The 27,191-nt window shown below is 55.8% G+C and overlaps 1 protein-coding gene across 1 annotated transcript; it reads left to right on the top strand.

The window, feature by feature from the left end:
* The first annotated feature begins 1,695 nt into the window (after window positions 1-1,695).
* On the top strand, window positions 1,696-22,034 carry LOC129694435 (uncharacterized). Its single transcript, XM_055631153.1, has 10 exons — window positions 1,696-1,801; window positions 4,937-5,039; window positions 10,283-10,429; window positions 11,257-11,452; window positions 12,702-13,362; window positions 16,210-16,377; window positions 16,919-17,027; window positions 18,060-18,173; window positions 19,443-19,491; window positions 21,819-22,034. The coding sequence occupies exons 1-10, from the start codon at window positions 1,752-1,754 to the stop codon at window positions 21,935-21,937; spliced, it is 1,716 nt and encodes a 571-aa protein (XP_055487128.1). The 5' UTR covers window positions 1,696-1,751; the 3' UTR covers window positions 21,938-22,034.
* The last annotated feature ends 5,157 nt before the right edge of the window (window positions 22,035-27,191 follow it).

Genomic DNA, 27,191 nt, shown 5'->3' with positions numbered 1-27,191 from the left:
ACATTCCCCCCCCTCACCCCCTCACATCCCCCATCCCCCCCCACCCCCTCACATTCCCCCCCCCACATCCCCCCACCCCCTCAATCCCCCCACCCCCTCAATCCCCATCCCCCCCCCCCCCCCCCCCCCCACCCCCCCCCCCCATCACCCATCCCCCCCCCCATCCCCCCCCCCTCACCCCCTCACCCCCCCCACCCCCTCAATCCCCCCCCACCCCCCCACATCCCCCCCCCCCCCCTCACATACCCCCCCCCCCCCCCCCCCCCCCCCATCCCCTCACCCCCCCCCCCACCCCCTCACATCCCCCCCACCCCCCTCACATCCCCCCCCCCCCCCCCACATCACATCCCCCACCCCCCCACATCCCCCCCCACCCCCTCACACCCCCCCCCCCCCTCACATCCCCTCCCCCCACATCCCCCCCATCCCCCTCACATCCCCCCCCCCCCCCCATCCCCCCCCCCCCCCCCCCCCCCCCCCCATCCCCCCCCCCCACCCCTCCCCCCCACCCCCCCCCCCCCCCCCCCCCCCCCCCCCCCCCCCCTCCCCCCACCTTTCCCCACCCCCCCCCACCCACCCCCCCCCCCTCCCCTCCCCCTTCCCCTCCCCCCCCCCCCCCCCCCCCCCCCTCCCCCCCTCACCCCCCCCCCTCCCCCCCCCCCATCCCCCCCCACATCCCCCATCCCCCCCCTCAATCCCCCCACCCCCTCAATCCCCATCCCCATCCCCCCCACCCCACATCCCCCCCACTCCCCCCATCCCCCCCTCAAATCCCCCCACCCCCCCAATCAATCCCCCCCCCCCCCCCCCCCCCCCCCTCACATACCCCCCCCCACCCCCCCCCTCCCCTACCCCCCCACCCCCTCACCCCCCCCCCATCCCCCTCACATCCCCCCCCCACCCCCATCCCCCCATCCCCCCCCCCCCCCCCACATCCCCCCCACCCCCCCATCCCCCATCCCCCCCACCCCCTCACACCCCCCCCCCACCCCCATCCCCCATCCCCCCCACCCCCTCACATCCCCCCCCCCCCACCCCCTCACATCCCCCCCACCCCCATCCCCCATCCCCCCACCCCCCCCCATCCCCCCCCCACCCCCCCATCCCCCACCCCCCACCCTCCCCCCCATCCCCCCCCCACCCCACATCCCCCAACCCCCCATCCCCCATCCCCCCACCCCCCTCACATCCCCCCACCCCCACTCCCCCCCACCTCCCCCACATCCCCCCCACCCCCCCATCCCACATCACCCCCTCACATCCCCCCTCACACCCCCCCACCCCCCCACATCCCCCCCCCACCCCCATCCCCCCACATCCCCCCACATCCCCCCACCCCCATCCCCCCACCCCCATCCCCCCCACATCCCCCCCCCCCCACCCCCTCACATCCCCCCCACATCCCCCCCACATCCCCCCCCCCCCCCCATCCCCCCCCCCCCCGGGCGGGTTGGCAGTTGGCGGCCGTTTCGGCCCCGCGCGGTTGCCACGGAGACGCGCGCGCGCAGGGCGGTTGCCACGGAGACGCGCGCGCGCAGGGCGGTTGCCAAGGAGACGCGCGCGCGCAGGGCGGTTGCCAAGGAGACGCGCGCTCCCGCCGCGGTCACGTGTTGTCCACGGGGCGGGGCGGTCCGGTTCGGGGACGCTCATTGGCCGAGGCGGCTCCCCGGGGGCGGGGACTCGGTCTCCATGGCGACGCCGCGCGCCCCGTTGCCAGGGAGACCGGGAGCCCGCGGGGCCAAGCGGGCGCGATGGCGGCGAGGAGGCGTCCGCCGCCCGAAGCTCGGCCGCCCGTCCGCAGGTGGGTACACCGAGTCCCCGCACCCATGGGATCCCACCAGTAACAACCCAAGGGCTCAGCACCCGAGGGTGCCCCACCCATAACACCCACAACAATTGAGGGCTTGGCACCTAAGGGTGCCCCCCTCAACAACCCACGGCTCGGCACCCAAGGGATCCCACTGGTAACAACCAACCCAAGGGCTCAGCACCCGAGGGTGGCCCACCCATAATACCCACAACAATTGAGGGCTTGGCACCTATGGGTGCCCCCCTCAACAATTGAGGGCTGGATACCCACCCATAACAACTGAGGGGTCGGCACCCAAGGGTGCCCCACATTGAATAGGTGGACTCGGCGCCCAAGGGTGTCACCCACAAGAACAAAGGAAACAGAACCCCAGGGTGATCCCTTTCAACAGCTTTCAGCATCCTAGGGTGGCCCCTTTTACTTAAGGGTAGGCTCCCACATTCAACAGGTGAGCTTGGCACCCAAGGGTGGCTCCCACATTAAACAAAGGGCTCAGCAATTTAGGGTGGCTCACCCCACATTCAACAGCACCCAATGGTGGCACTCACTTTAAACAGGGGAGCAAAGCTATTTTTGTTCCCAGCACAGTGGAGAGTTTGTCACACTCAGCTGAGCTCAGCACCTAAGGGTGCCCCTTCCACATTCAACAGCTGTGCTCAGCGCTAAAGGATGCTCACCACATTAAATAGGGGGCTCAGCTCTCGAGGGTGGTCCTTATATTCACCAGGGCTGGTCCCCACATTAAAGAGATGAGCTAGTCGCCCAATGGTGCCACCCAGTGCAGTAGAGAGCTTGGCACCCTATGGTGGCACCCACAACAAAAATCAAGAGCCCGGTCTTGTGTTCAGTTGGCATGTTTGGCAACAACAGCAAGGAAATAAAACTCCCTGGGATGGACAACCCCTTTCAATAATTGATCTAGGCACCCATTGGTGCCCAGAGAGTCAGCAGATGGCAGAGTAGTGACTAATTGCCACAGACAGCTGTAGAGGCCAAGTTAATGGATATTTTTAAAGCAGAGATAGATAGATTTTTGATTAGTGTGGGTGTCAGGGGTTATGGGGAGAAGGCAGGAGAATGGGGTTGGGGGGAGAGATAGATGAGCCATGATTGAATGCCGGTGCTGGCATGGAACGCAGAGGCGGGCTTGGGATTCTACATGGCAACAGTAGTCACCCCAGGATACCAATCTTTTAGAAGGATGAGGGGGAACCGCATTGAAACTTACCGAATAGTGAAAGAGTGGATCTGGAGAGGATGTTTCCACCATTGGACATTCTTGCTATTTAGGGAGTGCAGCGTAGGTTTACAAGGTTAATTCCCGGGATGGTGGGACTGTCATATGCTGAGAGAATGGAGCGGCTGGGCTTGTACACTCTGGAGTTTAGAAGGATGAGAGGGTATCTCATTGAAACATATAAGATTGTTAAGGGCTTGGACACACTAGAGGCAGGAAACGTGTTCCGATGTTAGGGCAGTCCAGAACCAGGGGCCACAGTTTAAGAATAAGGAGTAAGCCATTTCGAACGGAGACGAGGAAACACTTTTTCTCACAGAGAGTGGTGAGTGTGGAATTCTCTGCCTCAGAGGGCGGTGGAGGCAGGTTCTCTGGATGTTTTCAAGAGAGAGCTAGATAGGGCTCTTAAAAATAGCGGAGTCAGGGGATATGGGGAGAAGGCAGGAACGGGGTACTGATTGGGGATGATCAGCCATGATCACATTGAATGGCGGTGCTGGCTCGAAGGGCCAAATGGCCTACTCCTGTACCTATTGTCTATTGTCATTGGAACAGTCTAGAAGCAGAGGGCACAGCCTCAGAGTAAATGGACGTACCTTTAGAAAGGAGATGAGGAGGAATTTCTTGAGCCAGAGGGTGGTAAATCTAGATTTCATTGCCACAGACAGCTGTGGAGGACAAGTCATTGGGTATTTTCAAGTTGGAGATTGATATGTTCTTGATCAGTACAGGTGTCAAGGGGGTTACGCGGAAAAGGCAGGAGAATGGAGTTAGGAGAGAGATAGATCAGCCACGATTGAAAGGTGGAGTGGACTCGATGGGCCGAATGCCCAACTTCAGCTCCTATGTTTTATGAACTCAGCGGGTCAGGCAGCATCTCTGGAGAACATGGATAGGTGATGCTTCGGGCTGGGACCCTTCTTCAGTCTGTTCTCTAGAGATGCTGCCTGTCCCGCTGAGTTACTTCTGCACTTTTACACACAGGGATGGTTCAGCCCCTGATCCATGACACACTGGGGGTGGTCTTCATAAGTTATAAGAGCAGAATTAGACCAGTTGGCCCATCGATTCTCCTCTGCCATTCAATCATGTGAGATCTACCTTTCCCTCTTAACCCCAGTCTTCCCATAACCATTGACACGATAAGGATAAGGGGGAAATCTTAAGGATAAGGGGGAAATCCTTTAAAACCGAGATGAGAAGAACTTTTTTCACACAGAGAGTGGTGAATCTCTGGAACTCTCTGTCACAGAGGGTAGTTGAGGCCAGTTCATTGGCTATATTTAAGAGGGAGTTAGATGTGGCCCTTCTGGCTAAGGGGATCAGGGGGTATGGAGAGAAGGCAGGTACGGGATACTGAGTTGGATGATCAGCCATGATCATATTGAATGGCGGTGCAGGGTCGAAGGGCCGAATGGCCTCTACTCCTGCACCTAATTTCTATGTTTCTATGACACCCGTACCAATCAAGAACCTGTTCATCTCCACTTTAAAAATACCAAATAAGAGCCTCCACTTCTGTCGGTGGCAATTAATTCCACAAATTCACCACCCTCAGAAAGAACAAATTCCTTATCACCTCCTTTCTAAAGGCCCGTCCTTTAATTCTGAGGCTGTGCCCTCTGGACCTAGACTCTCCGACTAGTGGAAACATCATCTCCACATCCACTCTATCCAGGACTTTCATTATCTGGTAGGTTTCAATTAGGTCCCCCCTCATCCTTCTAAAGTGGTCTCAATGGGGGACCCTCAGCCCCCCGATCCATTTCATACAGGGGCAGGTCTTCAGATCAACAACCTTTCATCCGAATCGATCACCTTCCACCGCACTTGGTGTCTCTCATCACCTGCAGGGGTCCACAACCCACTCTCTGTTCTCTGCCCTGCAGCTCGGTGCTGTACAGTCTCAGGAAGGAAGGCACCAGAAACCCACCCACCATGGAGAGTGCCTACATGAGAGAGGTCCAGCGCAGAATGGACAGCAACCACAAGGTAGGCTGCAGGGACTGGGGAGGGGAGTTTCTTCTTCTTCTTCTTCTTCTTTGGAGTTTTACGGCAGCCGGCATCCACAATGTTGCATTGCTGCCACCTTCTGGCTTCACTCCACAGTCCTCATGTCTTTACTTTATATCCTTTTTATAAGGCCAGAGGCCCTCAAGAAATTAAACAACAAATTTACTCCTTTTCCTTCCCCTCCATACTTTAGAATGTTCTTTTCTGATATATCTGTCATTCCAATTTTCTTCATTTCATTGATCAAAACTCTTCTTTCTGTTGCATATCTTCTACATGCAACTAGAGCATGCTGAACTGTTTCCGGCTGATGGCATTCCTCACACATCCCAGTAGGGTGTTTTCCCAACATTTTTAATGTGCTGTTCAGGTGGGTGTGTCCTATCCTCAATCTTGCTAATACTACCTGTTCTCTCCTGTTCCCCCCTCTTCTTGGTGTAATGCCCACTGTTTTGTAGCGAATAGAGGTGTCTCCCCTTTGTCTCCTGTTCCCAGTATTGTTGCCATTCCTGATTTATTTTCTTCCACACAATGTGTCTTCCTTCAGATTTGGATAATTGTAGGTTTACCTCTATGTTCTCTTTTTTAACGGCCTCTTTTGCTAATTTATCCACTTTTTCATTTCCTAGCACACCAATGTGTGCTGGGACCCACAACAAAGTCACGTCACTGCCCTTCCTTGTTATTTGGCTTAATAGTAGTAGAATTTCATACACTAGGTCAGGCCGCCTATGGGACGCACCAGACCCAATACTCTGGATTGCAGACAATGAGTCGCTACAAATTAATATTTTGCATGGTTGCACCTGCTCTATCCACCGAACTGCCATCAAAATAGCGTACAGTTCCACTGTATATACTGCCAAATAGTTATTTGTTCTTTTGCAAATCTCAACATTCAACCCTTGCACTACCACAGCTGCTCCTGTTGTTTCAGCTACTGGGTCCTTTGATCCATCTGTGAAGATTAAGAGGTGTTCCCTGTATCTATTATATATATGGTTATGGTATTCTGTTTTTAGGTCCGAATTTTCCTCCCTCCTTTTTGCCTCCCATATCTCCAGATCAACTTTTGGGATGTTCAGTAACCATATTGGGACAGATGGCCACAATACTGCAGGGCAGAACTCTTTGTCCTCTACTTCCATGTCCCTTGCCACACATCCTCCAACCCAGCCGAAGCTTCCAGACTGAGCCACCCCTCTCTCCCAGCACTCCTGTACTACCTGTTTTGTTGGGTGGTTCTCTCCATGACCCTTAAGGCTTAGCCAGTAATTAGCCATTAGTTGTCTGCAGCGCAGTCTCAACGGCATCTCCCCAGTTTCCACCTGTAGTGCACATACAGGTGACGTCCGCACACCTCCTATACAGATTCTTAGGGGAGGGGAGTTTGAGTTTCAATTTAGTTTATTACTAGACCAAAGGGGGACACGTTGGGTCCCGTCATCTCAACGCGCGGTTGCGGATGAGGTGGGGCCTGCGGCGTCACACACATAGGGGGAGGTGTGAGGAATGCGGGGGGGGGGGGAAGACGGGGAGGTGGGGGCCAGAGGGAGAGGGGGAGAGAGAGGAGGGGGACGGGGAGGGGTGAGGGAGAGGGGTGGGAGGGAGGGGGGCAGAGAGAGGAGCAGAGAGAGGAGCAGGGAGAGACAGGGGAAAGGGGGGAGATAGGGGAGGGAAAGAGAGGGAGGGAAGGGGGAGAGAGAGGAGGTAGGGAGAGGGGGGTAGAGGGGAGGAGGGGGCAGAGAGAGTATTGGGAGAGGAGGAGCGAAAGGAAGGGGTAGAGAGGAGAGGTGGAGAGGGGGGTGTAGGGGAGAGGGGGAGGGAAAGGGATGGAGGAGGGAGGGGAGAGGGGGGGAAGGGAGGGGGAGAGAGGGGGAGAGAGTGGGAGGAGGGAAGGGGGGAGAGAGAGGAGGGTGGGAGGAGAGGAGGGGAGAAAAAGGGAGGGGGGTGGAGGAGGGGGAGCAGAGGGGGGTAGAGAGAGAGGGGGGTAGAGGGAAGGGGGGGGGGGGAGAGGGAGGTAGGGAGGGGGGTTGTTTATTATAACATATACCGGGGTTCAGCGAAAAGCTTTTTGTTGCGTGCTAACCATTCAGCGGAAAGACAATACATGATTACAATCGAGCTATTCAATGTACAGATACATAATAAACGGAATAGCGTGAATAATATTTAGTGCATAATAAAGTCCAGTAAAGTCTGATCAAAGATAGTCAAAGAGAATGAGTTAGATAGTAGATCAGGATCGCTCTCTAGTTGTGATAGGATGGTTCAGTTGTTTGATAACAGCTGGGAAGAAACTGTCCCTGAATCTGGAAGGTGTGAGTTTTCATACTATCTGTACCTTTTGCCTGATGGGAGAGGGAAGAGGGAGTGGCCAGGGTGAGACTCATCCTTGATGATGCTGCTGGCCTTGTCGAGGCAGCGTGAGGTGTAAAAGGAGTCAATGGAAGGGAGGTTGGTTTGTTTGATGGTCTGGCTTGTCATTTTTTGCCATCTTGGAAGGAGCTGTTCCCAAACCGTGCTGCGATGCATCCTGATAAGATAAGGTTAACCTACAAGAACCTCTTTCACTCACCATGTAAAGTTCTTTATTGTTACATGTACATATACAGTAAAATTCTTTTTTTGCATGCAGTTCAGTAACGTTTTGGCATATCTAAGCACAATCCCCAATTAGTACAATATGTAGAGACAGGTAGTACACTGGGAACGCATGCAAGCATCGCCAGGTTTTGGCACCATCTTCAAAGTCCAGTTCCTGCCTCCACCGGCAGCTCATTCTAGAGTCAAGAATCAAGAGAGTTCTATTGTCACATGTCCCGGATGGGACAATGAAATTCTTGCTTGCTGCAGCACAACATATATGTGAATATAACGGGGGAAGAGAAAAAAAAGAAAAAGTTCAATAAAGAACAAATAAAGTGCAAATAACAAATAACGATATAGTCTTTTGCAGTTCAGAGCTCAAAGCTTATTCTGATTATTCAGAAGCTTATTCAGAAGCGGATTACTCAGAGCATATTCGCTGCCGTGTTTAATAGACTGATGGCTGTGGGGAAGAAGCAGTTCCTGAACCTGGATGTTACAGTTTTCAGGCTCCTGTACCTTCTTCCCGATGGCAATGGTGAGATGGGTGTGTGGCCAGGATGGTGTGGGTCCTCGATGATTTTGGCTGCCTTTTTGAGGCAGCGACTACAATAGATCCCTTCGACGGTGGGGAGGTCAAAGCCGGTGATGGACTGGGCAGTGGTCCTGGGCGTTCAAGTTGCCGAACCAGGCCACGATGCAACCAGTCAAAATGCTCTCAACCGTGCACCTGTGGAAGTTTCGGAGAATCCTCTTCGACATGCCGAATCTCCGTAATCTTCTCAGGAACTAGTCACTGATGTGCGATAATTGCATCTTTAAAATTGCATCAGTGTGCTGGGTCCAGGAAAGATCTTCGGAAATATCTGTGTGCGCAGAATCTAGCTCTCAGATCTCCTTTACCCCCCTCCCCTTCACCTTAAACCCATGCCCTACAGTTTTAGACATCTGTCCCATACAAATAGCACTCTGAGTATCTAATTAATCTAAGTTTGTAAACCTCTCTCAGGTCACCGCTCAGCCTCCACGGGGAAACAGACCCAGCCTATCCAGCCTCTCCCCATAACCAGTCGAGGTAACATCCTTATGACTTTTTCCGCACCTCAGAAGAAGGGTCTCGACCCGAAACGTCACCCATTCCTTCTCTCCAGAGATGCTGCCTGTCTCACTGAGTTACTCCAGCTTTTTGTGTCTATCTTTGGTTTAAATCAGTTTCTGCAGTTTCTGCAGTTACACCTTCTCTAGCTTCACCCTGGAGTGAGTCGACCAGAATTGCACCCCATATTCCAAGGGCGATTTGTACAGCTGTAACGTGATGTCCCAACTCAAACGCTAAATGCCTTGGCCTTCGAAAGCAAGCTTGCTTTATACACCTTCCTCAATACCTTGTAGAAACAAGAAATTGCAGGTGCTGGTTTACATAAAAAGGACACAACGCGCTGGAGTAACTCAGCGGTCAGGCAGCATCTCTGGAGAACATGGATAGGTGACATTTCGGGACCTAAAATGTCACCTAAGTTATGGGTCGGGACCCTACCTCGGGACCCTTCTTCAGACCCTGTGGAAGGATCTGGACCTAAAACATCACCATATCCATGTTCTCCAGATATGCTGCCTGACCCACTGAGTTACTCCAGCACTCTGTGTCCTTTCCACATCACCTTGTCTACCCGTGTACCCAGTTGACCAGTTTGCACAGAAACCCCATTTGTGGACTCTGTCCTGCAGAGGTTTGTTCCTGCTCTCCCGGCCCTCGCTGTAAGAGGGTGGTGCTGACACTCAGGCATGGAGAGCAGGGAGAGCAGGGACCCCTCTTTGCCCTTGGCCAGGGGACAGTTGACCTCACAGAACCTCCCCATTGTTGAGGAGGATTACGTCACACAGGCAATTCACATGGAGCCTTTCAGACAAGCCCTTCCACACTCCGGTCTACACACAAGATCATGTTGGTTGTAAGTCTTCACACCTATCTGACATAAAGGGCACAAGGTGCTGGAGTAACTCAGTGGGTCAGACAGCATGCCTGGAGATCAGGACCCTTCATCAGACAAACCCCACCGTCACTGTTGACCCAAGGGGATGTCTCCACATTCACTAGTGTCTCTCAGTCGCTCTCTCTCAGGGGGATATATGTACACTGACCGGTGTCGCTCAGTCAATAGACAATAGACAACAGGTGCAGGAGTAGAGGCCATTCGGCCCTTCGAGCCAGCACCGCCATTCAATGTGATCATGGCTGATCATCCCCAATCAGTACCCCGTTCCTGCCTTCTCCCCATATCCCCTGACTCCGCTATCTTCAAGAGCCCTATCTAGTTCTCTCTTGAAAGCATCCAGAGAACCGGCCACCACCGCCCTCTGAGGCAGAGAATTCCACAGACTCACCACTCTCTGTGAGAAAAAGTGCTTCCTCGTCTCCGTTCTAAATGGCTTACCCCTTATTCTTAAACTGTGGCCCCTGAGACCCTCTCTATCAGAGTGGGGAGTGGGTGGGAGGGGATGTCACAGGGACAGTGGGCCGAGCGGCCTTCCCCCTCCCCTCCCCCCCCCCCCCCCGTGCTGTGCGGTGGGGTGGTAACGCGGTTGGCGAGGGTGAACGGTTGCCGGGGTAACACGGCCTGCTCTCGCCGCAGAGTCGACTGCGCCTGAGGGAGCGCGAACGCATGCAAGCGGAGGAGCCGCGGGAGCAGCGAGCGGCGGGGGGGCTGCCGGGGTCACTCACCCCCACTGGACGGAACCACGACGGACCCTGGGCCAGCGGGACCACCACCGGATACAAGGTAACGGTTGGGGGAGGGGGAAGAAGAGGGTGGGGGGCAGAAACTACAGGGTTTGGGTGGGAGGGATGTGGGGATGGGAGGGGTCATGAGCTGGACCTGGCAAGGGGGTGGTACTGGGGAGGGGGCAGTGAGCTATGGGGTTGTTGGTGGCGGCAGGAAGGTATGGGGAGGGGGGGTGAGGGCCGGGAGTTACGATGGTTGGGGTGAGAGTGGGGAGGTATGGTGGGATGGGGGCGGATATGTGGGGATAGGGGGGGTCGTGAGACATGGTGGGCCGAAGGGCCTGGTCTCTGCAACAGTGAACGTGGAGAGTAAGGATGTCATTTGCCCAGAGTCGGGGAATCAAGAACCAGAGGACACAGGATTAAAGTGAGGGGGGAAAGATTTAATAGGAACCTGGAGGTTGACTTTTTCACACAAAGGGGCGGTAGGTATATTAAATGAGCTGCCAGAGGAGGTACTTGAGGCAGCGACTAGTGGAACATTTTAGAAACATTTAGACAGGTACATGGATAGGGCAGGTTTAGAGGGATATGGGCCAAACGCAGGCAGGTGAGACTAGTGTGGGTGAGTTGGACCTGTTTTCACGCTGTGTGACTGTGTGTATGTGCCCCGGTCCAAAACGTTACCTATCCACATTCTCCAGAGTTGCTGCCCGGCCCACTGAGTTACTACAATACATTGTGACTGGGACGAGAGTAGATGAGGTATTTTGGTGGGCAAGGTTGAGTTGGGATGAGGAGCCTGTTTCCAAGCTGTATGAATCTCTCACGAAGATTCACAGTGCTGGGCCTGGCCTAATTCATTACAGCCCCCGTTCCACACAGGTAGACGTGACGGACACAGAGGGCAGCGGTCAGCTCCCTACACGACAACTGGAGCTTCAGCGGTCACCCCCCTACGCCAGGGCTCCGGTCACTGGGAGAGGTGGCAAGCTGCCGTCCATCGCCAGTGCTACAGGCAAGCGGCAGAAAGTCCCAGAGCTGTCAGACACCCCTGACACCAGGAGCAGCCCGGCCACAGGTGAGGAACCCTGTGCCTGGGAGTGTGTGTGACGGGACGGAGGGAGCTCCACTGTATGTCCCCCTCGCGGAACCCTCTCCCTATCCCCCCCCCCCCATTGCTCTCGCACTCCCTCCCCTCACTGCCTCCCTTCCTCCCCTCTCCCCTCCTGTTTTCCCCCCCTCCCCTCATTCCACCCCACTTCTCCTCCTCCCTCTACTTCTCTCTTCACTCATCCCTCCCTCCCAACTTCCACCCCTTTCCCTTCTCCCCCTCATCAACGTCTCTACCTCACCCATTCTCACCCCTCACACCTCCCCCTCACCCCATGTCCCCCCCCTCACCCCCATCTCCTCCCCCCTCCTCCCCTCCCCTTCTCCCCCCCTCACCCCTTCTCCCTCCCTTACCCTCTTCTCCCCCCTTCTCCTCCCCCCCCCTCACCCCTTACCCTCTTCTCTCCTTCACCCCCTCACCCCATCTCCCCCTTCCCCTCCCAACCCTTCCTTCTCCCCCTCACCCCTTCCCCTCTTCTCCCCCTCACCCCCTTTTCCCCCTCTCACCCCTTCTCCCCCCCTCACCCCTTCTCCCCCCCTCACCCCCTTCTCCCCCTCACCCCCTTTCCCCCTCTCACCCCCTTCCCCTCTTCTCCCCCTCACCCCTTTCCCCCTCTCACCCCTTCTCCCCCCCCCTCACCCCTTCTCCCCCTCCCTCCCCCTTTCCCCCTCTCACCCCTTCTCCTCTCTCTCCCTCTCACCCCATCTCCCCCCTTCCCCCCTCACCCCTTCTCCCTCTTCTCCCCCTCACCCCTCACCCTCTTCTCTCCCTTCACCCCATTTCCCCCTCTCACCCTGTCCTCCCCCCTCACCCCCTTTCCCCCCCTCACCCCTTCCCTTCTCCCCCCCCCTCACCCCTTCTTCCCCTCACCCCCTTTCCCCCTCTCCCCCCCTTCTCCCCCCTCACCCCTTCTCACCCTCACCCCCTTTTCCCCCTCTCACCCCTTCTCCTCTTCTCCCCCTCACCCTTTTTCTCCCCCCCCCACCCCCGCCTTTCCCCCCTCTCACCCCCTTTTCTCCCCCCCTCACCCCTTCTCACCCTCACCCCCTTTCCCCCTCTCCCCTTCACCCCTTCTCCCCCCCTTCTCCCCCTCCTCCACCTTGCCCCCCTCTTCTCTCGCCCCCCCCTATCCCCCCCCCCTTCCCCCTGAGTGCTGCGCTGCCCTCCCTCCCTCCCTCCCTCCAGACTATAACCCGGTGCTAACCATGTTTTCCAGGCTCCGACCGCCGGCCAAGTTTCCAGGTGCCGGTGCTGCCGCTGAAGACCCCGAGCGGCCCCCCGACCCCGGTCCCGGCTACATCCCCGACCCCGGGCGGCCTGTGCTGCGGGGAGTGGCCGCTGCCGTGGGGAGAGGAGGAGGATGAGGAGAGGGAGAGGGAGAGGGAGCGGGGTCTGTGCCGCCAGCAGACCGGACACATCCTCCGGCGGCTGCGGAGGGAGAGGCTGCGGGGATCAGCCATGGCCGGAGCGATGGCCGGAGCCAGCCCCAGCCCCCCCGCTGCCGGACACCTCCCCTTCAGCCACCGCCCCCGGCCCTGGTCCGGCCGGGAGGTGGACGTGGCCCCGGTCCCGGCCCCGGTCCATGTCCCCGCTCCGGCCACTTCCAGCCGCGGCACCCAGACCCCGGAGACCGGGCACCTGGTCACTCTGCTGACCCCTGGCCCGCACCGTCTGCGGCCACTCACCGACCCACGCCCGGCTGGGGGGGCCTCCGCCGGGACTGGCGCCGGGGGTTTCCTCCGGCCACCGCTCTCCCTCACCGTCCTCACCGTCTCCCAGCTGAGCGGCCCCGAGCCCGGGGAGAGAGGGCAGGAGCAGCCGCAGGGCGGGCAGAAGCCCCCGGCTGACCCAGAGGTGCTGAGGAAACTGCAGGAGAGGTGAGGGGGAGAGGGGAATGGGATGGAGAGAGGGCGGGCGAGGGGGAGATAAGGGAGATGGGAGTCTTACAGCGTGGAAACAAGTCCATCGGCCCAACTTGCCCAAACCGGCCAACATGTCCCAGTCACACTTGTCCCACCTGCCTGCATTTGGTCCATATATCCCTCTAAACCTATTCTATCCAGGTACCCGTCTAACTGATCCCTGGGATGTCAGGACTTTCATATGAAGAAAGACTGGATAGACTCGGCTTGTACTCGCTAGATTTTAGAAGGTTGAGGGGGGATCTTATAGAAACTTACAAAATTCTTAAGGGGTTGGACAGGCTAGATGCAGGAAAAATTGTTCCCGATGTTGGAGAAGTCCAGGACAAGGGGTCACAGTTTAAGAATAAGGGGGAAATCTTTTAGGACCGAGATGAGGAAAACTTTTTTCACACAGAGAGTGCTGAATCTCTGGAACTCTCTGCCACAGAAGGTAGTTGAGGCCAGTTCATTGGCTATATTCAAGAGGGAGTTAGATGTGGCCCTTGTGGCTAAAGGGATCAGGGGGTATGGAGAGAAGGCAGGTACAGGATACTGAGTTGGATGATCAGCCATGATCATATTGAATGGCGGTGCAGGCTCGAAGGGCCGAGTGGCCTACTCCTGCACCTATTTTCTATGTTTCTAACCGTTTCTTACACATTGGGATGGTCCCTGCCTCAACTACCTCCTCGGGCAGCTTGTTCCTTACACCCATAATAACTTTTGTGTGAAAAAGTTACCCCTCGGATTCTTATTAAATCCCCTGGTCGTTGATTCACCTACTCTGGGCAATAGACTGTGCATCTACCCGATCTATTCCTCTTGTGATTTTATACACCTCTATAAGATCAGTATACAAACTTAAAGCACACGGTATTGGGGGGTCAGTATTGATATGGATAGAGAACTGGCTGGCAGACAAGAAGCAAAGAGCAGGAGTAAACAGGTCCTTTTCATAATGGCAGACTGACTAGTGGGGTACTGCAAGGCTCAGTGCTGGGACCCCAGCTATTTACGATATATATTAATGATTTGGATGAGGGAATTGAATGCAACATCTCCAAATTTGCGGATGACACGAAGCTGGGGGGCAGTGTTAGCTGTGTGGAGGATGCTAGGAGGCTGCAAGGTGACTTGGATAGGCTGGGTGAGTGGGCAAATGCATGGCAGATGCAGTATAATGTGGATAAATGTGAGGTTATCCACTTTGGTGGCAAAAACAGGAAAGTAGACTATTATCTGAATGGTGGCCGATTAGGAAACAGGGAGATGCAACGAGACCTGGGTGTCATGGTACACCAGTCATTGAAAGTAGGCATGCAGGTGCAGCAGGCAGTGAAGAAAGCAAATGGTATGTGCTATCCAACCTTGTATCTACTCTTTGATACCGGGAGGCCTCATCTGCTTTGGCAGCCTCACTTGCGGCATCTTATCAAAGGCTTTCTGAAAATCTAAATAAACAACATCCACGGACTCTCCTGCTATTTACTGCAAAGAATTCCAGCAGATTGGTCAGGCAAAGATCTCCCCTTCACAAAGCCATGCTGACCAGCCTATTTTGTCGTGAACCTAGTCCTTTATAATGGACTCTAAAATCGCACCAACCACTAAAGTCAGACAAATCAGCCTATAGTTCCCACTGGTAGACACAAAAAGCGGAAGAAACTCAGCCGGACGGGCAGCATCTCTGGAGAAGGGCCTCGACCCGAAACATGAGCCATTCCTTTTCTCCAGAGATGCTGCCTGCCCCGCTGAGTTGCTCCAGTTTTTTGTGTCCATCTTCGGGTTTAAACCAGAATCTGCAGTTCCTTCCCACACTATAGTTCCCACTATTCTGCTTTCCTCCCTTCCTTGTACAGCGGGATGATATTGGCAATTTCCCACAAATCGCCCACCCATTTTTGCCCTTCTGATTTCCTTTTTTAGTTTGGTGCTTAGTTCCCGAAACTTCTCCAGGGCTAGATAATTCCCAGCTGCCGACACCTGCCCCGTGTGTCCTTCTTAATCTTGACCAATGCCCCAATCTCCCTCGTCAGCTAAGCTTCCTTACGTTTGCCTGCGTTGCGCTTCACTCTCAACAGGGGCGTGCATATCCTGAGCCGAGGGGTGAAGAAGAGAGGGGAGGGGAAGGGGGTGAGGCGAGGGGAGGGGGAGAGGATTAGGGGCTGGGGAGGGAGAGAGGGTGGAGAGATGAGGGGGAAAGCTAGGCATCGAGGAGGGGAGAGTGAGTGATGGGGAGGGGAGCGAGGAGGGGGGGAGGGGTGTGAAGGGGAAGGGAGAGGGTGCAGTGCAAAGTAGTTTGGGGGTGCAAGGGTGGGGAGTTGAGGCAGCAGGCGAGGGAGGCCCTTACAGTCATTCTATCTCTCACCTCCATTCCCCTCTCTCCCATCCTCCCCCTCCCCCTGCTCTCATCCTCCCTTCCCTCCTCCCCCCCTTCTTATCCCCCTCCTCCCCATCTCCATCATCTCCCCCTTTTTTCCCTCCCCTTCCCTCCGCCCCCTCTCTCCCTCCCCCTTTCCCCTCCCCCGTTCTCTCTCTCTGCCCCTCTCTCTTCCCCCCCCCTCCCTCCGCCCCTCTCCCCCTCCCCCCCTCTCCCCCTGCCCCCTCTCCTTCCCCTCCCCGTTCTCTCAATGCCCCCCCTCTCTCTCCCCTCTCCCCCTCCCCCCGCTCTCATCCTCCCTTCCCTTCCCTTCCCCTCCGCCCCCTCTCTCCTCCCTCCCCCTTCCCCTCCCCGTTCTCTCACTGCCCCCCCTCTCTCTTTCCCCCCCCCCCCCCCCCCATGCCTGCCCCCCATGCCGTGCCCCGCTCTGTGCCCGCCAGCCTGCTGGAGGAGGAGGATGATGAGGAGGGCGATGTTTGCCGCATCTGCCTGGTGGTGGGCGGCTGCCCCCTCAACCCACTGCTGGAGCCCTGCAGGTGTGTGGGCAGCCTGCAGTTCGTGCACCACGACTGCCTCAAGAAGTGGCTGCAGGCCAAGGTCATGTCAGGTGGGTGGTCTGCGATACTGGCCATTCCTCCCCCCTCGCCCCACAACCATCCCATTTCGCCTTACAAACCCCAGCCCCCCCCTCCCTATCCTCTCCTCTCCCCCTTCCCCTTTTCTCCCCCCCCCTCCTCTCCTCACCCTGTCCCCTCCTCTACCCCCCCCCCCCCCTCCCCTCCCCTCTCCTTGTTACTCCCTACTTAGCCTCAGTACCTGCCGTCCCCCCCTGTGCCCTCTGACCCCACTCCCCCCGTGTCTCTCCCTAGGGGCCTCTCTTGCTGCCGTCACCCCCTGTGACCTCTGACCCCACTCCCCCCGTGTCTCTCCCTAGGGGCCTCTCTTGCTGCCGTCACCACCTGTGACCTCTGACCCCACTCCCACCCCCCCCCCCCCCCCCGTGTCTCTCCCTAGGGCCCTCTCTTGCTGCCGTCACCCCCTGTGACCTCTGACCCCACTCCCCCCGTGTCTCTCCCCAGGGGTATCCCTCGCTACCGTCGCCCCCTGTGACCCCCTCTGACCCCACTCACCCCCGTGTCTCACCCCCGGGGCCTCTCTTGCTGCCGTCACCACCTGTGAGCTCTGCAAACACAACCTCAAGCTGGACTTTGACAACTTTGACGTTCACGAGTTTCACCGCAAGCAGGCCGCCTCCCAGGTAATGGGGGGGGGGGGGGAGGGGGCGACGGGCCCCTTGTGTGGGAGGAGAGACGGGGAAAGAGGGGGGCGAGGAGGCAGGGGAACGGCAACAGGGACCCACTCGTGGGCCTGGGCTGGGGGAAGGCAGATGAGTGAGGGAGGGAGAGGGGAAACAAACAAGATGGTGGGTCACGGGGGAGAGGGGCCTGGCGTAGACAGGTGGGGCAGACAGGTGACTTAACCCTGGCCCTGGGGGAAATGGGGATGACACCCACGGGGGAAGCGGCAGAGAGTTCTCGGCCTCTCTCTATCGACCTCACCCCTCCCTCCCTCCCTCCCTCCCTCCTCCCCTTTACGTTTCACTCTCACACCCACATCTCTCAATCTCTCTCGCTCCCCTCTCTGTCTCACTGCCCAACCTCTCTCCCCTCTTTCTCCCCCTCTATCCTCACCTCTTACCTCTCCCCTCTATAGCTGCCGCTCCTCTCTCCATCTGCATCTCCCCACCCTTCCTCTCTCTCTCTCTCTCACACGTTGAGCGAGAGAACCCCTTCTCTCCTCCCCTGCCCCTCCCTCCACCCTCTCCCAATCTCTCTCATTCTCCCCTCATTCTGTCCCCTAGCTCCCTAGCTCCCTCTCTCCCCCTCTCTCCCCTCCCTCTCTTCCACCCTTTTTCTCCACCTCACTTCCCCCCTCCCCCCCCCTCCCCCCCTCTCTCTCTTCTCTCCCTCCCCCTATCCTCTCTCTCTCTCTCTCTCTCTCATTCTCCCCTCATTCTGTCCCGTAGCTCCCTCTCTCTCCCCTCCCTCTCTTCCACCCTTTTCTCCACCCCCACTTCCCCCCCCCTCTCGCCCCTTTCCCTTCTCTCCCCCTCTCCTCCCCTATCTCTCTCACTGCTCCCCCTCTCCCCCCCCACACACTGACTCACCTCTCCCCCTCCCTCCCTCTCCTGCCCCCACTCTCTCCCCCTTCTCTCCCCCCTCCCTGCCCCCTCTCCTGCCTCCTCTCCCCCCCCCCACACACACTGACTCCTCTCTCCCCCTGGGTTCAGGTAGAGGAGCAGATGAGTAACTCCAGCCTGTACATGGCCGTTCTCCTTCACCTCTACGAGCAGCGCTTCACTGAGCTCATGCGGCTGCTGGGCGGCAGCAGCACTGGCTTCCAGGTACGGGGGGGGGGGGGGGGGTGGGGGGGGGAGGGGAGAAACATGGCGTGCAGGGGTGAGGACAGACAGTACAGGGGTGGGGAAACATGGTACAGGAGAGAGGGAGGTACAGGGAGAGGGGACACACATACTCTTGCACACTCATGCTCGCACGCATGCACTCTCACACACTTATGCAGACACTCACACAGCCACACTCGCACAGGCATACTTATGTGAACAAATCTGCGAGCACACTCACGCACGCTTACTGGCTTGTACATTTCGCACACACGCACACACTCGCTCTCAAACATACACACACCTGCGCTTTCTCTCACACACACCACGCATACACACTACGAGGTGTTGAGCCAAAGGGGGTGGTAGTGTGTGGGTGCCCTGGTGTCATAGCCACTATCACCCCATCTTGAAGAAAGACAGGTACACAAAATTGCTGGAGAAACTCAGCGGGTGCAGTAGCATCTATGGAGTGAAGAAAATAGGCAACGTTTCGGGCCGAAACCCTTCTTCAGACTGATGGGGGGTGGGAGGGGAGAAGGAAGGAAAAGGGGAGGAGGAGGAGCCCGAGGGCGGGGGGATGGGAGGAGACAGCTCGAGGGTTAAGGAAGGGGAGGAGACAGCTAGGGCTAGCAAAATTGGGAGAATTCAACATTCATGCCATCAGGATGCAAGCTGCCCAGGCGGAATATGAGGTGCTGTTCCTCCAATTTCGGTGTTGCTCACTCTGGCAATGGAGGAGACCCAGGACAGAGAGGTCGGATTGGGAATGGGAGGGGGAGTTGAAGAAAGACTGGATAGACTTGGCTTGTACTCGCTAGAATTTAGGAGATTGAGGGGGGATCTTATAGAAACTTACAAAATTCTTAAGGGGTTGGACAGGCTAGATGCAGGAAGATTGTTCCCGATGTTGGGGAAGTCCAGAACAAGGGGTCACACACACAGTTTAAGGATAAGGGGGAAGTCTTTTAGAACCGAGATGAGAAAAACAAAATTCACACAGAGAGTGGTGAATCTGTGGAATTCTCTGCCACAGAAGGTAGTTGAGGCCACAGTTCATTGGTTATATTTAAGAGGGAGTTAGATGTGGCCCTTGTGGCTAAAGGGATCAGCGGGTATGGAGAGAAGGCAGGTACAGGATACTGAGTTGGATGACCAGCCATGATCATATTGAATGGCGAATGGTGCAGGCTCGAAGGGCAGAATGGCCTACTCCTGCACCTATTGTCTATGTTTCTATCTCTCTCTCTCTCTCTCTCTCCCCCACAGTTTCCCAGAGCCGACTCACAGACCGGAGAAGACGCCAGCGACACTCAAAGTATGTCCTTCCTGTTCCCGCGCGGCCTGGCTGTGGACAGTCCAGTACAGCGCAGCTCCCTGCCCCCACGTGCTCCTTCCTGCGCCCTCCCCTCACCCCCGCATCGCCCCTGTCCCGGCCCGGAGGGAGGAGCATCAGCCTCTGGGACAGGCCTGACCCCTCCGTCAGACCCTGACTCCCAGGCACGACTTGTTACCAGCCACACGTGGCCAGTGTGGCGCTGGGTTGTAAACGAGGGCGGTGGCAAGTCAACGTGGAAGCGAGACCATTACACATCAACGCACGGTGGCGCAGCGGGTAGAGCTACTGCCTCACAGCGCCAGAGGAGACCCGGCTTCCATCCTGACTACGGGTGCTGTCTGTACGGAGTTTGACCGTTCTCCCCGTGGCCCGCGTGGGTTTTCTCCGGAAGGTCCGGTTTCTTCCCACTCTCCGTTTAGTTTATTGTCACGTCTACCGAAAAAGCTTTCGTTACGTGCTAACCAGTCAACGGAAAGACAATACATGATTGCAATCGAGCCGTTCACAGTGCACAGATACAGGATAAGGGAATAACGTTTAGTGCAAGGTAAAGTCAGTAAAGTCCGATCAAAGATAGTCCGAGGGTCACCAATGAGGTAGATAGTAGTTCAGGACCGCTCTCTTATAGGATGATCAGTTGCCTGATGTCTAAACCTGCCCCAGCCATCATTGGACTTGCCAGGCACGGCCCTGCCCTGCCCGAGGTCATTTGTCGCCAGCCATGATCAGACCTGATCTTTCCTTGCCTCCATCTGTTCACCCCTCCTCCCCCACCCCTTCCTTTCAGTCTGAAGAAGGATCCCGCCCCAAACCGTCACCCATCCTTGTTCCTCCAGAGATGCTGCCCGACCCTCTGAGTTACTCCAGCACTTTGTGTCTGTCTGAGTGATGTGAGGATGCAGGTGAGGGAGGGTGTGATTGGTAGCTGTTTTGTTTAGGTAAGAGAAAAACGTCAGCCAAGGTAAGACACTTTAGTGTAGTTGACTTTAGCGATACAGCGAGTCCACACGGACCAGCGATCCCCGCACATTAACACCCATTAAAAACATAGAAACATAAACAATAGGTGCAGGAGTAGAGGCCATTCGGCCCTTCGAGCCTGCACCGCCATTCAATATGATCAAGGCTGATCATCCAACTCAGTATCCCATCCCTGCCTTCTCTCTATACCCCCTGATCCCTTTAGCCACAAGGGCCACATCTAACTCCCTCTTAAATATAGCCAATGAACTGTGGCCTCAACTACCTTCTGTGGCAGAGAATTCCACAGATAAGGGACAATTTTACATTGATACCAAGCCAACTAACCTACAAACCTGCACAATTAAAAACATTTACAGCCAGATTTAACACTTCTGCAACTTTTTAGATACCAAAGGGATTAAGAAACAAACCCAAATAATGGCTTACTGTTGATGAAATGCAGTGAGCAAGCGCGATAATTCCCAATATGTTCAATCTTGACATCTGCACGGCTAATGTTCTCCAACCACTTTAGCTGCTGCTGTCCCTTCAGCTCTCGCTTCTCTCTACCATCATTTCTCCTCACTTTTGGAATTGTGAAGTAGGCTAAATGTCTCTCGCCCTTACCCCGATTTCCATCATTATTTACAGCGCAAAAAATTGGCCATTTCGGCGTTTTTTTAAACAGGTCCGTTACAATGGAAGCCGTGGTCAGCGCTTACCTGTAGTTCATCGCTTGTACTCCAGTTGGCATTGCGTGGCAACTGTACGAGTCACGGGGTCGTGACCTCGACTGCGTGCAAACTCCCAATAAACCAGCATCTGCAGTTCCTTGTTTCTACATCCTCCCATCACTCGCCGACTCTTGCCCCCGCTCCATCCAGCAATCCAGCCGCTCACCTCCCGTCTCCTCTGGCAATTTGGGCGATTTTCCCCCCCCGCAAAATTGCAGCGTCTGTCTGTCTGTCTGCCGGTTTCTGCTGTCTCTCCTCATAAGCTCACACACTCCAATCCAAGCAGCATCCTGCTCTCTCCACAGCCTCTGGTAACGCAGTGACCATTGGGGAAGAGACTTCTGGAGTGTGTCCTCCAGCAAGATCACTCTCAGTCTGGGCCCAAAGCTGTCCCTTGGAGTATGTGTGTGACGTGAAGGGTCGGTGAGGGGGGGAGCTTCACCCTGTGTCTCACCCTGTCCCTGCTGCCAGTGTGAATAGTGGGCGATCGGGAGGGGGGGTGAAGCTGAGTGCGTGCCCCCTCCTCGCTCTGTCCCCTGGGCAGCCCCAACCCCGCCGCTCCTCGCACCCTGGTCCAGACTGTCTGCTCTGTGTCTCCCCACATCCCAGATAGCGACTCGGAGGAGGAGGAGGCGCAGGAGGAGGAGGAGGAGGGTGGTGAGCTGCGGACCCACCGTACCCTCTCTCACCGGGGCAGGCTGCTGACGTTTCAGTCCAGGGACACGTAATGGAGGAGGCCGGCCTGCTAGAGTACTGTATGGACCATGCGCTATGCAATCCACTGTTTTCTTTTGATAAAGTGCCTCGCAGGAGGTGTGGAACCTTTCCGGAGCAGGCGTGGTCCTGGCGGGCTGGTGTCAACTTCTTCAACCCGCGGGGACAGTGTGCGAGAGAGTGTGAGTGAGTGTGTGAGAGTGGGTGTGTGTGAGTGAGTGTGTGAGTGAGACTGTGTGAGACTGTGAGTGAGCAGGTGTGTGAATGGGTACATGTTGGTGAGCGTGTGTGAGTGAGTGTGAGTGAGATTGTGTGAATGGGTACATGTTGGTGAGGGTGTGTGAGTGATAATGTGAGTGAGCAGGTGTGTGAATGGGTACGTTGGTGAGTGAGACTGAGTGAGACTGTGAGTGAGCAGGTGTGTGAATGGGTACATGTTGGTGAGTGTGTGAGTGAGTGTGAGTGAGCAGGTGTGTGAATGGGTTCATGTTGGTGTGAGCAGGTGTGTGAATGGGTACATGTTGGTGAGGGTGTGTGAGTAAGCAGGTGTGCATGTGATTAATTCTGTGTAGGAAGGAACTGCAGATGCCAGTTTAAATCGAAGGCAGACACAAAATGCTGGAGTAACTCAGCAGGACAGGCAGCATCTGGAGAGAAGGAGTGGGTGACGTTTCGGGTCGAGGCCCTTCTTCAGACTGATTCTGTGTGTGGGTGAGTGTGTGTGTGTGTGTGTGTGTGTGTGTGTGTGGGTGTGTGTGTGTGGGTGAGTGTGTGTGTGTGGGTGTGTGTGTGTGGGTGAGTGTGTGTGGTGTGGGTGTGTGTGTGGGTGTGTGTGTGTGTGTGGGTGAGTGTGTGTGGGTGTGTGTGTGTGTGTATGGGTGTGTGTGTGTGTGTGTGTGTGTGTGGGTGGGTGTGTGTGTGTGTGGGTGTGTGTGTGTTGTGTGTGTGTGTGTGTGTGTGTGTGTGTGTGTGTGGGTGTATGGGTGAGTGTGAGTCAGTAGGTGGGTGTGTGGGTGAGTGCCTATTTTTCTGTGTGTGTCTGCCTACCAGTGTGTGTCTGTATTTCCCTTTGACTGTCTGCCTATCTTTGTGCGTGAATGTGTGTCGATCTCTGTGCATGCCTATGTCTGTGTGTGTGTCTGCATGTCTCCATGAGTGTCAGTGTTTCCCTATGTGTGCACATGTATGTCCCCGCACCGGCATTGTGAGGGACTGCTGATGTGCATACACACACACACACACACGTACACACATACAGTACACACACGCCAACCACTCACGATCCTGACTGGATGAATAGGCAGATAAATCAGGCGGGGGGGGGGGGGGATCAGTGTGCCTCGACACCAAAGCTGAAGCATCCAAGAGACTTCACTGGCCAGAGGATGGGGTGTGGGCTCTTCCCCCAGGCCCTGGCACCCCTACTCACGGAGGGCAGAGCTGAGGGGAACGAGATGTGATCTTATGAAAAGATAATGTGAAAGTTAGCGGGAGGAGCAGACTCTCCCTCCCTCCCCTCATTCACAATCCACTTTTAAATATTAGCTCACAATAACAGCAAAAGGATTTGAGTATAGGAGCAGGGAGGTTCTACTGCAGTTGTACAGGGTCTTGGTGAGACCACACCTGGAGTATTCCGATATGGACTACGGCTCTGAGGTCCAAGGGCAACCTGAAGGGGGGCCTTCACCCCCTGTTGAGGTGGAGTGCCTAGAGAATGCTTCCTCTGAGCTGGAGTATTGAGTACAGTTTTGGTCTCCTAATCTGAGGAAAGACATTCTTGCCATAGAGGGAGTACAGAGAAGGTTCACCAGGCTGATTCCTGGGATGTCAGGACTTTCATATGAAGAAAGACTGGATAGACTCGGCTTGTACTCGCTAGAATTTAGAAGATTGAGAGGGGATCTTATAGAAACTTACAAAAGTCTTAAGGGGTTGGACAGGCTAGATGCAGGAAGATTGTTCCCGATGTTGGGGAAGTCCAGAACAAGGGGTCACAGTTTAAGGATAAGGGGGAAATCTTTTAGGACCGAGATGAGGTAAACATTTTTCACACAGAGAGTGGCGAATCTGTGGAATTCTCTGCCACAGAAGGTAGTTGAGGCCACAGTTCGTTGGCTATATTTAAGAGGGAGTTAGATGTGGCCCTTGTGGCTAAAAGGATCAGGGGGTATGGAGAGAAGGCAGGGATGGGACACTGAGTTGGATGATCAGTCATGATCATATTGAATGGTGGTGCAGGCTCGATGGGCCGAATGGCCTCTACTCCTGCACCTATTGTCTATGTTTATATTTGATAGAGCTGCATCCTCACAGCAACAGAGAACCGGCTTCGATCTTGACCACAGGTGCTGTCTGTATGGCGTTTGTACGTTCTCCATGTAACCGTGTGAGTTTTCTCCGGGTGCTCCGGTTTCCTCCCACATCTCAAAGAAGAGGGGGTTTGCAGATTAATTGGCTTCTGTAAATTGTTCCTGGTATGTAGGAATGTTTAGTGCAAGGTGAAGCCTGATTAAAGATAGTCCAATAGTCTCCAATGAGGTAGATGGTACCTCAGGACTGCTCTCTAGTTGTTAATGGCATGATTCAGTTGCCGAATAACAGCTGGGAAGAAACTGTCCCTGAATTTGGAGGTGTGCGTTTTCACACTTATGTACCTCAAGAAGAACTCCCACATTTTGTATGATTCAAGTCCGATGTTGTTAAAAATGTAGTCTTAACGTTGCCATAAAGGGAGGTGCAACAGGTAGTGCAAAGAGAAAAATACCAGGGTGCGCTATATAGTGCTATAGTGTTCCAGTTTCAGAGAAAACGCAGGTTTAAAAAAAGTGTTAGGCCTACAATGAGGTGGGTTGGAAGATCGGGACTACCCCCTTGTCTTAGTTCCTTACAGGGCAGTGGACATTTTATCTGACCTGCTTCATTGACGGACAAACTTTGCAGCGACACTAATTGTATTGTTGGTACATTCTTTAAGCTTTGCAGTGTTGTAGAATTAAGATTTGGTGGTTTAGTTTTAAAGATACAGTAAGGAATCAGGCCCTTCGGCCCACCGAGTCCGCGCCGACCAGCGATCCCCGCATATTAATACTATCCTACACACACACTGCCTTGGGGAAAGGGAACGTCCCTGCCTCTCTCTCCACTTCGCCCAGAACTTCCTGAACGAATCCCGGAATCGGCGATCCTCCAGCAGCCGGTTATTAAAATGCCAATACGCGGACCCTGCCCGTAGGCGCACTGGGATAAAGTCCACTCACACCAGGCAGTGGTCCACCGAGACACAAGAGACATAGACCATGGAAATGTACAAGCTGCCAACACGGGAACCACCACCCTCAAACCGGTACGAGAAGGCACTGGAGTCAGGATGGAAATTCGGCCAGGCATCGACCAGCTCAAAAGAATCTACCAGTTCTACCAGTACCAGTTCCAGAATCTACATAGGGGAGACTAAGCGGAGGTTGGGCGATCGTTTCGCCGAACACCTCCGCTCGGTCCGCAATAACCTACCTGACCTCCCAGTGGCTCAACACTTCAACTCCCCCTCCCATTCCCCGTCCGACCTCTCTGTCCTGGGTCTCCTCCATGGCCAGAGTGAGCAACACCGGAAATTGGAGGAACAGCACCTCATATTCCGCCTGGTGAGTCTGCATCCTGCGGGCATGAACATTGAATTCTCCCAATTTTGTTTGCCCTTGCTGTCTCCTCCCCTTCCTCAGCCCTCGGGCTGTCTCCTCCCATCCCCCAGCCCTCGGGCTCCTCCTTTTTCCTTCCTTCTCCCCGCCACCCCCTATCATGTCTGAAGAAGGGTTTTGGCCCGAAACGTTACCTATTTCCTTCGCTCCATAGATGCTGCTGCACCCGCTAAGTTTCTCCAGCATTTTTGTGTACCTTCCAGTTCTCTCAGAGTCTCGATTGCTGCCGGGTCACGCTGAATGCCAGAGCGATCTCTCGCCTCAAGGGTACAATTAAAATCTCCCCCAAGGAAAACGCACTCTCCACGGCCGATGGTATTCAACAAAATAGTCACCTCCCAGGTGCCAGTCTTGGGGGCGTACACATTGATAAAGTATAACGGCACGCCATCCAGGCGCAACGGCCAGATACAGCAACCGGCCTGGTACAATTTCCTGCACCATGAGGACCTCCGGCTGGAAAAATGGGTCCAACAGGAAAGCCACTCCACTCGAATTGTAGTTAAGATGGCTCGTGTAGACCCTGCACTTCTCCGCTCCCATGGTACCCGTCCTAGCACCGTCTCCCAAAGAGTCCCCAACCACCACCAGGGAAATCACCTCACTGTGGCAATCATTGGCCGATGTTCATGGAATCTCTCCTACTCCCTCATCCGGTGGGGCAGCACACCCCTCATCTGAGCTTGTAGCCTCAATGGGGAGCACAGGCAGGGAGGATTGGAGTGCCCCCACACTCTAATCTTCCCCTTCAGGCTGCGCCTGGTCATCCTGTAAGCCAGGGGACACGTTCTCCGGGGGAATAGCCCCCTCGGGTGGACCCTGCACTAAAGAGGCATCATAGAAACATAGGAAATAGGTGCAGGAGTAGAGGCCGTTCGGCCCTTCGAGCCTGCACCGCCATTCAATATGATCATGGCTGATCATCCAACTCAGTATCCTGTACCTGCCTTCTCTCCATACCCCCTGATCCCTTTAGCCACAAGGGCCCCATCTAACTCCCTCTTAAATATAGCCAATGAACTGGCCTCAACTACCTTTTTATTTTTTATTACGAGCGGGTGGAAATATATCCAAAGGCGTTAAAGAAATGAACAATAAATTCACTAGACGAGCTCCTTTAATAAAAAATGCTCAAGGGGCGTGAGGTTTGATTGACGGCCCATCCGACCAATAGAGCGCGGACAGTCGGCCCTCAGAGGCTGCCGATTGGCGGAGCGGGCAGTGGGGGCGGGACAACGGGGAGCGTTCGTCGGAGACAAAAGTCCGGCGTCAGGTTAGGGTGCGCGGCGATAAAGGCTGTGTGAGAGGTCGCGCCGCATGATGGACGTGGCTGTTGCCCAATGAGGTGCGGCGGGCCTCGGGCGGCAGCCACTCAGCGGGCTCATTGGGCGGCCGGAGTCCCGCCCCACTCCCCGTCAAGTTAGGATGCGCGTAAAGGCTGTGTGAGAGGTCGCGCCGCCTGATGGACGTGGCTGTTGACCAATGGGGGGCGGCGGATCTCGGGCGGCAGCCATTCAGCGGGCGCGTTGGGCGGCCGTAGTCCCGCCCCCCGCCGTCAAGTTAGTTTGCG

This window comes from Leucoraja erinacea, unplaced genomic scaffold (genome assembly GCF_028641065.1).
Source record: "Leucoraja erinacea ecotype New England unplaced genomic scaffold, Leri_hhj_1 Leri_665S, whole genome shotgun sequence".
Taxonomy (NCBI): Eukaryota; Metazoa; Chordata; class Chondrichthyes; order Rajiformes; family Rajidae; genus Leucoraja; species Leucoraja erinaceus.
This window is presented reverse-complemented; position numbering and strand designations above follow the sequence as displayed.

Excerpts from the sequence above, each read along its gene's own strand:
- LOC129694435 (XM_055631153.1), top strand. The coding sequence starts at position 1,752 with ATGGCGGCGAGGAGGCGTCCGCCGCCCGAAGCTCGGCCGCCCGTCCGC. Across the intron at positions 10,430-11,256 it reads GGACCACCACCGGATACAAG|GTAGACGTGACGGACACAGA; the intron begins GTAACGGTTGGG and ends CGTTCCACACAG. Across the intron at positions 11,453-12,701 it reads CAGGAGCAGCCCGGCCACAG|GCTCCGACCGCCGGCCAAGT; the intron begins GTGAGGAACCCT and ends CATGTTTTCCAG.